Here is a 12,795-nt window from a genome sequence, read left to right as displayed (position 1 = left end):
AGTTTGAAGGTTCTAGGTCAAATGGTTCTTAAGTTATTGACCAGAAATTGATTTCTATTTTCTGTCCACTGTAACCTTGACCTTTAATAGACTGACCCCAAAATCAATAGAGATCATCTACTCTGTATGTCCAATCATCCTATGAAGTTTCAACATTCTGGGTAAAGTGATTCTCAAGTTACTGTCCAGAAATGATTTTACATGACCAGGCCCCTGTGACCTTGACCTTTAATAGAATGATCCAAAAATCAGTAGGGGCCATCTACTCTGCATGTTCAATCATCCTATGAAGTTTCAACATTATGGGTCAAGTGGTTCTCAAGTTAATGACCAGAAACAGTTAAGGCCCCTGTGACCTTGACCTTTAACCCCAAAATTTATAGTGGTCATCTACTCTGCATGACCAATCATCCTATGAAGTTTCAACATTCTGGGTCAAGCAGTTCTCAAGTTCCTGACCAGAAACGGTTTTCTATGTTCAGGACCATGTGACCTTGACCTTTAATAGAGTGACCACAGAGATGATAGGGCCATCTACTTTGCATGACCCATCATCCTATGAAGTTTCAACATTCTGGGTCGTGTTTCTCAAGTTATTGATCGGAAATGGTTTTCAATGTTCAGGCCCCTGTGACCTTGACCTTTGATGGAGTGACCCAAAAAACAATAGGGGTCGTCTACTCCAGCAGCCCTACCAACCTAGGAAGTTTGAAGGTTCTAGGTCAAATGGTTCTCCAGTTATTGATCGGAAATGAAGTGTGAAGTACAAACAGACAGAGCAAAAACAATATGTCTCCCCCTGTGGGGGAGGTTGGGGGGAGACATAACTATTTCTGCACAGTAACAATGTTGCCACTTACCTTGAAGTCTGGGGGTGGGAAATGATTTTATTCAAGGTCAGTGAATTGTCAGGGAAATCTTGATAATGGTCAGTGAAAATTGAAATTGTGGAAAAGTCCGGGGAAAAATGAAAGTCTGGGTCATGTTTAAAATGGTCAGTGGCTATGGCAGCCTTCAAGCAGTATTTATAAGTATTTTCAAACACATTTTGGTATAATTGTGTATAAACATAATTTAAACATGTTCAAATCAGTTCTGTTTTTATGTTAACTTTGGAAATTTGAAGACTGAAAGGCTCTGCAACCCTTTTCTCCAGGGCAGACAGTTATATCTGAAACAAATAAATACAAAAGGGTGGATTGGATGGCTGTGGGGAAGAGGAGGCCAAAAACATGGTGGTACTGGTCAATGAAAAGAATGTTTTAGTCAGGGAATTCCATTTTCTCAACTAAGTGGCAACCATGAGTAACCTGAGAATCATTTGACCTTCAAACTTGATAGTATGATTTGGCTTAATGAGGCAGAAGATCCCTATTGATTTTGATATCAGTAAGTCAAAGGTTAAGGGCACGGTGACCTGAACTTAGATTATTGTTTCCACACAATAAATTGAGAATCACCTGACCCAGTATCTTCAAACTTTATAGCATAATTGGGATTAGGAAGTTGATAAACCCTATTGTTTTTGGGGTAACTAGGTCAGGAATAATGTCTGAAAATTGGACAATCCATCATGGGGGGGGGGGGGGGGGGCGTGCATACATGTAAATTTTCAACAAGAGGGTCATGAAGACCCTGAATCACTCACCTGAGTAATATGAGCCACATGTTTAAAATGGCACACTGATGCTAAGATATTAGAAAGTAGGTCATATTCATGGTCACTGAAAGTCAGTTTTAAGATCGGTGTGCAAAACTGTACATGTCATCCAAATTTCAAGGCTGTATCTTAAAAAACAAGAAAGTAGGTCAGTAGGTCAAGGTCACAGTCAAGTGACCCTTACTCGCTTGTGGTCATCAGGTAATTATAATTAAACAGTCTAGGAAATATGATCTGATAATTTTTTAGGTATTTATTCCTATATAACAAGTGACCCCCAGGGCGGGGCCTCTTTTCACCCCAGGGGCATAATCTGAACAATCGTTAGAAATCCACTAGCCAATTTTTGTAAAAGGTTTTACATTTCAACATTTATATTTCCATGGTTTGTTTAATAAACGCACTTGTTGGTAGGTCTCTATATGGAGGATAGTGTGTAGTATTTCTTTCTTAAATAGTATATGATGGCACCATTAACCGGCGGGGGGGTTGACTCGTCTGGGCATACCAGTTGCTTTAAGCACTGGTATTGGCAATAGGGGTAAAGGGACCTCAACGTGGGGGCGGGGTTTGACTCGTCTGGGCATACCAGTTGCTTTAAGCACTGGTGTTGGCAATAGGGGTAAAGAGACTTTAAGGGAGGGGTGCATTCATGACTGTTCACAATAAGGCTGCTATTATATACAGTGGACGGATAGCTCAGTGGTTTGCACACTGGCCTTCCAATCCTGAGGTCGGGGGTTCGATCCCCGGCAGCTACTCAGGAATTTTCAGAAAATTTTCAGGAACCCAGGCAATTCTTGCGTGTATCAGTGCTATACAATGGGCACGTTAAAGAACCAGGCTGTCTATTCGCAACGAGCTAGGCTAAGTTAGCCAGACAAGCCTGTATCTGATTTCTGATCTCTCTGTCACGGGGGCTTTGTCTCACTCTGTCCCTCTGGTCAGATCGCTCTGTGTCTGTACTAGTAGAGGATGAATTATGCGCCCTGTGTGGCTGCATTTGAACTATGTAAAGCGCCTTTGAACGTGAAATTGATCATGAAAAGGGCGCTATATAAATCTGGTATAATAATAATAATAATAATAATAATTGTCATTATTAATATTGTTATAATAACTATTATTATTATGTACTACGCCACTGAATATATCATTGTATAATGTGTGTGTGTGTTCGGGTTTAATGTCTTTTTCAACATTTTTTTCAGTCAAATAAACGACGGTGTCTACTTGTAGCAGTAAGCACAATGCCCAACTTTATTGTGCTGCCTCACTAGAATATCACGCCGTAGACACGTGGCATGACACCCAGTCACATAATACTGACACCGGGCTGACCAGTCCTAGCACTATCCCCTTAATGCTGAGTGAAGCAAGGAAGCTGCTTGTACCATTTTTTTACGCCTTTGGTATGACGCGGCCGGGGATCGAACCCACGTCCTCCCGCACTCGAAGCGGACGCTCTACCACTAGGCTACCGAGGCGGTTGTATAAAATAGGCGTTTAATCAAAATATTCAGTTTCAGTTTTCCAATGCTACATATCAAATATCAAAGGCCTATGTCTTGAGCTTTCAGACAAGCAGATTTCTTTTCTCCCTATATAAGTTATGTTAAATTTGGGACCCCCAAAGGGCCTCTTTTCACCCCAAGGACATAATTTGAATAATTTTGGTAGAGGACCAAAAGGCAATGCAACATACCAAATATCAAAAGCCTAGGCCTTGCAATTTAAGGAAAGAAGATTTTTAAAGTTTTTTCCTATATAAGTCTATGTAAAACTTGAGACCCCCCGGGGCTTGGCCTTTTTTCACCCCAGGGTTATAATTGAACAATTTTGGTAGAGGACCACAAGGCAATGCTACTTACCAAATATCAAAGGCCTAGGTCTTGTGGTATTAGACAAGAAGATTTTTAAAGTTTTTTCCTATATAGGTCTATGTAAAACTTGTGACCCTCGTGGTGGGGCCTCTTTTCACCCCAGGGGCATAATTTGAACAATCTTCATAGAGGACCATTAGATGATGTCACAAGCTAAGTATCAAGGCTCTACGCCTTGCCGTTTTGGACAAGAAGATTTTTAAAGTTTTTCCTTATGGTTGCCATGGCAACCAGAGTTCTGCATGGAATTCAATTCTTTGAACAATTTTGAAAGGGGGCCACCCAAGGATCATTCCTGTGAAGTTTGGTGTAATTCTGCCCAGTGGTTTTCAAGAAGAAGATTTTTTTTGAATTGTTGACAGACGCACGACCCACGATGGACGACAGACATTGAGTGGTCACAAAAGCTCACCTTGAGCCTTTGGCTCAGGTGAGCTAAAAGCTGTTGACATTACATTTTTGAAATTTTACATTTATAATATCGAAATTTCTTCTTTTCCTATAATTCCATTTTATTCGTGTAATGTGTCTAAAATTCCACACCTTTATGTGCACTTTATAAAATGTCTATAATCAAAATACTACATTGCTTGATTTTGTTCAAGTCATCTATTAATGCTAGGCATTGGCTAATATTTATGAAAATCGTGTACTTCAGTCAGATTGAAATGTTATAATACTACATTAGTAGTACACCATTCTGTAAGCATCTCGTAACACAAAGGTAATACTTTATTAAGACAGGCACAGTTCAGCATATGTTGAGAAGTTGAAATCGTCCTATAGAGAAATTTCGTATTTTGTCTCTGAAAGTCATTTCTGGTTGTCATTTCCCGAATTACATCCATATGCACTGCTACAGGAAGTATCCTCATTCTCTGATGATGTTCAATACTATGAACGTCATGTTCTTGGATTTGTGTCAAGTTGAAAGTGGTATCTTCTGAGTGTCTGTACGTATTGAATTAATCAGGTCCTGGTTGATGAGGAAAATGAATCGTAAACAAGAGATCTGAAAATACACAAGGAAGATTAAATTGGTGTATTTTCTTCATTTATCATTCACACAAAACGTGTATACCCTATAACATAAATCCAGGGTCATTAATAAAACAGTTAGGAAATAGCAGTCCGGTATCTTCAACAGTTCATGTATACCCTTAGCTTTCAGACATGATTTTGCAACCTAGCCAAAAAAGCTGAAAATTACGGCCGGGGGTCTGGGGGCCTTAGGCGGCCCCCAGAAGCTCTTGGGTAAATGGTGAAAAATCCTGCATTCTAGGCTTCTCCTGGCACCTAATTTCAATTTCAAAACTCATGTTTTTTAAGTGGTTCTTTTTGTTATTTCATAAAAATTCATTCATATTTATAAGAAATATAATAATAATTAATTAAAGTGGAATTATATGCATTTCTCAAGTAAAAATCAAGCTTAAATAGATGTACATGTAAAAAGGATGGAGGACATTATAGCTTTTAACCCAACATACCAAGCTCTTCCTGTTACCGGTACAAAATAATAAGTTTCCAAATATGACTTTTCTTATTTTGACTGGGGCAGTCTTTTTTAAAAAACGTCAAACTGCAACCAGGAGTTGCTTCCCTTCTACTTCAGAAATTTCCATTTTCAGGTAAGGGAGATCATTGCGCAGAAGATTGAAAAAATATCTATTATTTTATCCGTCCGATTTCTTTATTTTTAAAGCATCAACTTTAAATACTAATGCGGCATTATCGTTAATTTAACACATATAAATGCACAGCAACCGAAAATTGCTTTTATAGAACACTCACCCAAAACACACTATATGCAGTATTAGATGCGCATAATGCCACTTTAAATAATTATTCCTTTAATACTTTGCAATTTTTGAATTATCTCCCTTTAATGGGTATTTTTCACTACTTAGATGTTTATAAAGCATTAATATTTAGTTCTTTATGTTTGACCTTTGTATTTCAAACTTAATATAAGGTCATTTATCGAAAGTAGAGTTGTGCTTTTTTATTTTATGACCTTTAAAAAGCTTTTTAAATGCTTTAAATTGCATTATATATAGATCTCAATTCACATTCTACTCCATACATGTAAAATACCACCTAAAGGTATGATTAGCACTTTGTTTTGAAGCACTTGGGAGGTGTTGAAAAAAAAAAAATTCCGGTGTATCAATGCTTTACTTTGGGCACGTGAAAGAACCAAACGAACTGCTTTAGTTCATTTGAATCTCAAACTTTCTTCACTGAATTTAACAACGCGAGTGAAATGTTGGGCGCACCGAAATGTTTACTGAAATGAACGCGATTGAAATCTTCGAGTCGACTGAAATGAACGCGACGATGGCGCAAATTATTTGTGAGCCGTTCGACTTTTAAAAAGTTACAACATTTCCGATATTTTCGTTCCGCGAATCGGCTTATTAGATAATTCCGGAATAGAAAGGCTTTTCTTTGGAAAGGAAAAGTCCCGATAACCGACGCTAACGGTAATATCTGAGATGTTCCGATTGCAGCGTTTTAGAACGGCGGTGGAAATTTTCGCTGATAAAAACGACTTGCAATTGGTGTTGCAATTGGGGAATTTTTTAGTGTAGTTGGGGATAAAAGTATATTATTATGCCTGGGGAAAATATCGGCGTAAAAAAGGGCTGCTGAGTTTAGAAGCGGAAGCTGTGCGATTCTAAATGCCGAAATGTGGTGAAAGTACCGAAACGGATTCGAAAAAATCGGATTTTTCAGTGATCATAAAAAATCGGAAACGACCATAAAAAATCGGTCTTTGAGGGAGTGAGAAGCGGATTTCCGCTTTAAAGCGGAAAAAAATCATGTCTGAGCTTTTAAAATTAAATGCAGTTAATTGAAATGCGAGGTGGGGGAATGGTACAACTTGTATGTTGATAAGTACTCAAGGAAGGTTTGAAAAAAAATCTAAAATTTATAAGGCATGAAAAAAAAAAAATTTTTTTTTTGAGGGGGGGAGTGGGGTTGGGAGGGGGAGGGGGTGTGACCAAGGCAAGTTGATGACCAGGTGTGGGTACACAACTTCACATGTTTATAATAAATGTTCAGGGAAAAGAAATGAAAGAAATTTAATAAAATTCTGCCAAACGGTAAGTTTGTTATGTACAAATATGTGGATTTTTAGACAATTAAAGGGCAATAACTGAAGTTACTCTGAACTGTGTGTGCACAACCACATTATAGTGCTCTAAATTCTGTTTAAGTTTCATAGTTCTAGGTCAAATATATCAAAAGTAATGATGCAGAAATTGCCATATTTATAGTACCCTATATAGTTAACACTAGAAACTTCTAAGGGCCATAACTCTGGTGTTACTTGGGCAATCTGACTGAAAATTGATGGGCCCCATAACCTCATATTGGTGAAAAAAAATCTAAAATAAGGAATCTTTTTTTTTTGGGGGGGGGGTGTAAGGGGGTGACCAGGTGTGGGTACACAACTTCACATGTTTACAATAAATGTCCATAAAGAATGAAAGAAATTTAATGACATTCTACCAAATGGTAAGTTTGTTATGTACAAATATGTGGATTTTTATACAATTTAAGGGCAATAACTCTTAATTTACAAAATAAATCTGAACGAAATTGTGTGTACACAACCACATTATGGTGATCTAAAGTCTGTTTAAGATTCATAGTTCTAGGTCAAATATATCAAAAGTTATGATGCAGAAATTGCCATATTTACAGTACCTTATATAGTTACCACTAGAAACTTCTAAGGGCCATAACTCTGGTGTTACTAGGGCAATCTGACTGAAACTTGGTGGACCGCAAAAACTCATAGTGGTGAACATGACATTGTGTATGAAGCAGTGTCCGAGAAATCAATTGCCCGGAGCCCGTGGGCTACCAGAAATTTTCGTCGGGCTACCAAAAAAATACTGGCGGAAGCCCGCCGGGCAATCATAAATTTGAAGCATCAGTAGCCCGGTTATTGTATATTTTAAAAAACTCCCCAACAAAATCATCAACATCCGGTCGTTTACTCGATTGTAACCTGCAATAAACAACTTTCCATGTGTACTGATTAACGGGTCGTAAACCGTCCTATTAGTTTAACCCCGCCCATTTATCGATAATTTCAACGGTGGCTGCAGAAGCAGTCTCCGCCTACGAATATCAAATATGCAAACTATCGTGGACTGGTCTCCGCTCGACTAATCAAAGTTGACCGATTTTACGATAGTTAATTATGACCGATGTACCAGTAAAAATCTCAAAATTCAATCGGATCTTCTCGTACATTACGGACGACTGATTATGATAGGTACCACGCTATAACTGCTTCGACAGTTCGAAGGATGGGAACCAGCGTAAAATGAGTCATTTTAGTAACATGTCTGTCAGCATGTGCGAAAAACGTAAAACATAAAAAGTTAAAAACTGTCAATTTACTACACAAGTCTTTTGTATAATGCCGATTTCTTTGGTCAATACCATTTCATGATTATGTGAACATTTAACTAGAGATTATAGAATGTTTATACAAGTACTCAAGTTGATCTCAATATTGACACAGGTGGCAGTATCATTGATTGGTCACCCCTTCCCCACCCTAAGACCCCTGATACCACCCTGAAAAAAAATTCTGACATTCTCAGGTGTTCCTTAATATTCCCACCCTACAAGACCCCTGATACAATCCTGAAAAAAAAATTCAACTATCAAAACAGTACATGTAGTTTGATAGTTGAAAAAAAAATTGCACGGTTGTATCAGGGGTCTTGTAGGGTGGGGATATTAAGGAACACCTGAGAATGTCAGAATTTTTTTCCGGGTTGTATCAGGGGTCTTAGGGTGGGGAAGGGGTGACCAATCAATGATACTGCCACCTGTGAATATTGACAGTGACTTGCAATTTAAATACATTTTGTGAACATCTAATTCGTCACCTCAACGCAACAAAGTCGTATCTTACTATAAATTTATAATATTATAAGATACGACTTTGTTGCGTTTAGGTGACGAATTTGTGATTACTGGTATAGAAAGTATAAATACTCAAGTTGACCTCAATACTGACAGAAATTTACAATTTTAATATTTTAAGACTTTTAAGTTGTAAACTAAGAGATACTTGTGTGAAAATGTTTCTTTAATAAGATGTTGTATTAACTTCAACTTGTACTTCTATATTATGATTAAAGAGAATGAAATGTTTATCTTTGTGTTTTTAGATTTCTGTTATTAACAAAATATTGTTAAAGACTAATTTTATTCTCACATCTCAGTAAGTCGGGTACGGATAGAGCAAGTTAGTACTTTCATGGTTAATTTTCTGGGCAACTACAAGAAAATGCTGGGCTACCAGAAAAAAATTCTGGTAGCCCAGTGGGCTACCAGTAAAATCATAAATTTGTCGGACACTGATGAAGTAATATATAAATATTCCCAACCATTTCCTAGATATGGCTCCGGACGGACGGACAACACCAAAACTATATCCCTCCTACTTTCGTCGGGGGATAATAAAATAAAATCCCTTAATGTATGACAAAGTTAGTGACTTGACACCAAACTGGGAGGAACAACCAAACCAGCAGACAGACACTGCAAATGCTATATGACACACCCAAGAGGGGTGTGTGTTTGGTGGTGGAGGGCATAATTAGTTGAGCATAAACAAAGACTATTTCCGTGTCTAGTTTTATATCAGCAACTAATAACTTCCCCCAAAATGAGTCTAAGGAAGAATAAAATAACTGACTTTTCATGCAAATGTCTGGCAGAAAATTTACCTCAACTCATCAGACTAAATAGACCAGTAAAATAGGCTAACCTCTACAACAGAATTATTGCACAATCTTTGTTTATTTCCAGTAAGGATTGGTTTCCCATCTATATATATTGGCCGCTTTCCTTCATTTGCTATATAAAAGTCTCCATTACTTCTCAGCTTGATTATACCCTGTCGCCGGGAGATTTTCCATGCAGGTCCTTCTAGAGAAAGGTCTACATCAATCTGGTTGTCTTTTGTTGCACGTCCTAAAGTTATCTTCAAGTGAAAGAACACAGAAACAATTAATGGAAAATGATTAAAAATATAAACATAATATCTTTATTTGATTTATTATTAATCCCCCACAAATGTTTGCTTAACCTTGCCACCATTTAACATTTTATTGTGGAAGTGCTATCCAGCTGACCTGCTAACGAATTTCTTAGTGGTTTTTTTTTTCACAATGTAACATTGTCTACAGTAATTATCTGTAAATGACTACTGTATATTCAAAACCTTATTTAATATTTTGTTTTGTTTAATGACACACTGGCACAATTATAAGTCATATGTTGACATTCCAGCTTTTCATGGTGAACAAGACCCTAATTCCCCTCCGAGTATCATTTCAGCCAATCGGGCACTTGCTCAGAACCACCGACCTTCTATAAGCTAGCTGGCTGGCTTCCTCACGCTAAGTAATTCTACACCCTAAGCAAGGCTTCAAAACCACAACTGTAAGGGGCAGATGATTTAAAGTAAGCAGCCTTAACCACTCGGCAATGAGGGCCCAGTTGGATATTCAGGAAAGATATAATGCTGCCTAGTTATCAGGTATACTGATAACAAGAGTGGCAGACTGTCACAAAATACGCCCGTCATCGAACTTGACCTAATTCAAGGGCCATAATGAGTGCCTGGGGTGATTTTGCTGGTTATCAAACTTAGCCGAGATATTATGCCCACAAACATTGTCAGCAAGTTTGGTAAAGTTCGGATGAAAACTGTGTGACTTTGAGTGCGGACAAGGCTAAATTCACAGATTTCAAGTAATTCAAGGGCCATTATCCAAGAGTTCCTGGGGCGACTTGGCTGGTTATCGAACTTGGCTGAGATGTTATGCCTACAAACATTATCTGCAAGTTTGTAGAAGATCATATGAAAACTGTTCGACTTACGAGAGCGACAAGGCTAAATTTGCAGTTTTTCGAGTAATTCAAGGGCCATAATCCTAGAGTGCCTCAGGCGATTCGGCTGGTTATCAACCTTGGCCGAGATATTATGCCCACAAACATTGTCACTAAGTTTGGTGCAGATCGGGTGAAAATTGTTTGACTTGGAGAGCGGACAAGGCTAAATTTGCTGATTTTGAGTAATTCAAGGGCCATAACCCAAGAGTGCCTGGGGCGATTTTGCTGGTTATCGAACTTGACCGAGATATTATGCGCACAAACATTGTCATCAAGACTGGTAAAGATCAGATGAAAACTGTGCGACTTAGAGAGCAGACATGCTTTTAGACGCTGACCCCCCGCCCGCCCGCCAAGGGTATTGACATCATGCACCCACTCTTTCAGAGACGGGCGTATAAAATTTACTCAAAATATTTTACTGTGTACATGTTTCATTATGAATAAAAACAATGAATCAAAACAAGATGTTTTGCTATAACACAGCATTCATCGATTCAGTTATTATGTCTTACAAATTGTACCTGAAGAGGAAATAGCAAAACTTAATGCCTATATACTAACTTATGATTTTCAGTTGACAAGCACTTCCAGTATGTTATGGGCATAAAATTGATTTAAATAAATTTACTGAATATTGAAATTTGGATAACTGCTTTTATCATTATAGAAAGACAGGATGTAAGATCAATATATTTTGTATCAGCAAAAGAAAATTTAACCACATCATTTTACATGCAGTAAAACAAAGACGCCTTACCTCTCTGGATCTCATGAGATATCGTACCAGTCTACCTCTCAATACAGCTAATGTCTGGTTGTCAAAATCTGGTGGACTGATTCCTACAAATATGATACTATTGGTGAGATTATCTTAAATTTTAGACTGATCACTGAAAGTACCGGGGCTGATCCAGAAGTAATGTCTTGGAGCCATTAAAATGTGTACAATAAAAAGAAACAAAAAATTTTCTACCCAAGTACTTTCATCTCGATTTTCTTAAAATATTACAAAAAACATTCTGCTTATTAAGATGTTGTCAGGTACAGAAAGTATGGTAATGGTGATCACTGTACATAACAGGCTTTACTGACCAAAAATAAATAATATTCTTTGTCACTAGTTAAGCAATAACAAGCCTTAGCACTGCATAGCAATCTTTAACCTGAGAGGATGTCACTACTGTTTTTATAGTTGGCTGCTGAAAGACATAACTTCCCATCATTATCATTTCATATATTTACGTGCGTTATTTTACAGTCAACTGGCAACTGTCTTTGTATGGTTGTTTCTTTTGTTTATTGAAGAAACACTATTTTGCGTGCAGTTAATGATTTATTTGTTTTTGAGTTTAACGCCGTTTTTCAACAGTATTTCAGTTAAGTAATGACGGGCAGTTAACCTAACCAGTGTTCCTGGATTCTGTACCAGAACAAACCTGTTCTCCGCAAATAACTGCCAACTTTCCCACATTAATAAGGGGTGGAGAACGAAGATGTCAGACACATGCCTTTTATCAAATTGTCACGGAGAACATACACCCGCCCGGAGGATTGCAGTTAATGAAGAAATTCTGATTTGAACTTTTTTCCTATAAGTGACAATACCTCAAGAGAAAAACATGCTTCAGGTCAAACTGACATTTTGTTAAACATAACTATGTTCTGTAATTATTTGATCAAACTGTGTTTAATGTATTGAATGATTTTTTTTTTCATCTGAAAGAAGAAATGAGACAATTTATAGATACCAGTTATTTCTTACATGGAACTGCAGAGATAATACACAATTACCTGTGACACTGTCAACTAGCACCTGCCATTTGGGTAACTCTTGTTCTAGATGCCGTATTTCCCGCTTGTTTCGTCTGTCAGCCACAGACAACTCCTGCTCTATGGTGTCATCTTTAGCATCCTGCACAACAGACTGACATGTGACCACCACATTATAATACATTACTATGAACAACACTTTGTAACAACAGAAACACTTGTCATCTGAATCTACTTTATGGAGAACATTCAAAGTTAAATGTATTGATTTTAAATAAGGGCAAAATGTTTGACCTTAACTGAATGTCCAAACAGACATCAATTTCTTTCAGAGTTGTCTTTCCTGGTATCTCTTTTTTCACTGTCAATGTTTATGAAGCAGAGCTGGTAACATGTCAAACAGCAGATGATATCAAGAAATATACAAAAGCTTACAATTTTCAATATAATTTATATAAATATCATTTAAAGATAATGACTAAGTAGGTCTAATTCTTGTTGTTTTCTGCTGCCTGAGGAAAATGTTTTACTTTCCCTTTAATT

General features: G+C 37.5%; 1 protein-coding gene across 4 annotated transcripts in view; it reads right to left on the bottom strand.

Annotated features, from left to right (window-relative positions):
* Positions 1-4,030: 4,030 nt before the first annotated feature.
* Positions 4,031-12,795, bottom strand: part of LOC123546591 (microspherule protein 1-like) — a 247,089-nt gene continuing 238,324 nt past the window's right edge. For 2 of the 4 annotated variants that reach the window (XM_053550907.1, XM_053550909.1), the window contains 4 exons: positions 12,274-12,394; positions 11,240-11,322; positions 9,350-9,565; positions 4,031-4,555 (listed from right to left, as the gene is read on the bottom strand). In XM_053550907.1, coding sequence (XP_053406882.1) covers positions 4,466-4,555; positions 9,350-9,565; positions 11,240-11,322; positions 12,274-12,394 — 510 coding nt within the window. In that variant the 3' untranslated portion in view covers positions 4,031-4,465. Of the gene's footprint in view, positions 4,556-9,349; positions 9,566-11,239; positions 11,323-12,273; positions 12,407-12,795 lie in introns of all 4 variants that reach the window. The other 2 variants (XM_045333004.2, XM_053550908.1) reach the window with 1 other exon arrangement.

The sequence above is a fragment of the Mercenaria mercenaria genome, chromosome 9 (genome assembly GCF_021730395.1).
Source record: "Mercenaria mercenaria strain notata chromosome 9, MADL_Memer_1, whole genome shotgun sequence".
In the NCBI taxonomy this organism is placed as follows: Eukaryota; Metazoa; Mollusca; class Bivalvia; order Venerida; family Veneridae; genus Mercenaria; species Mercenaria mercenaria.
Note: the sequence above shows the minus strand (reverse complement) of the source record. Positions and strands in the feature narration are given on the sequence as shown.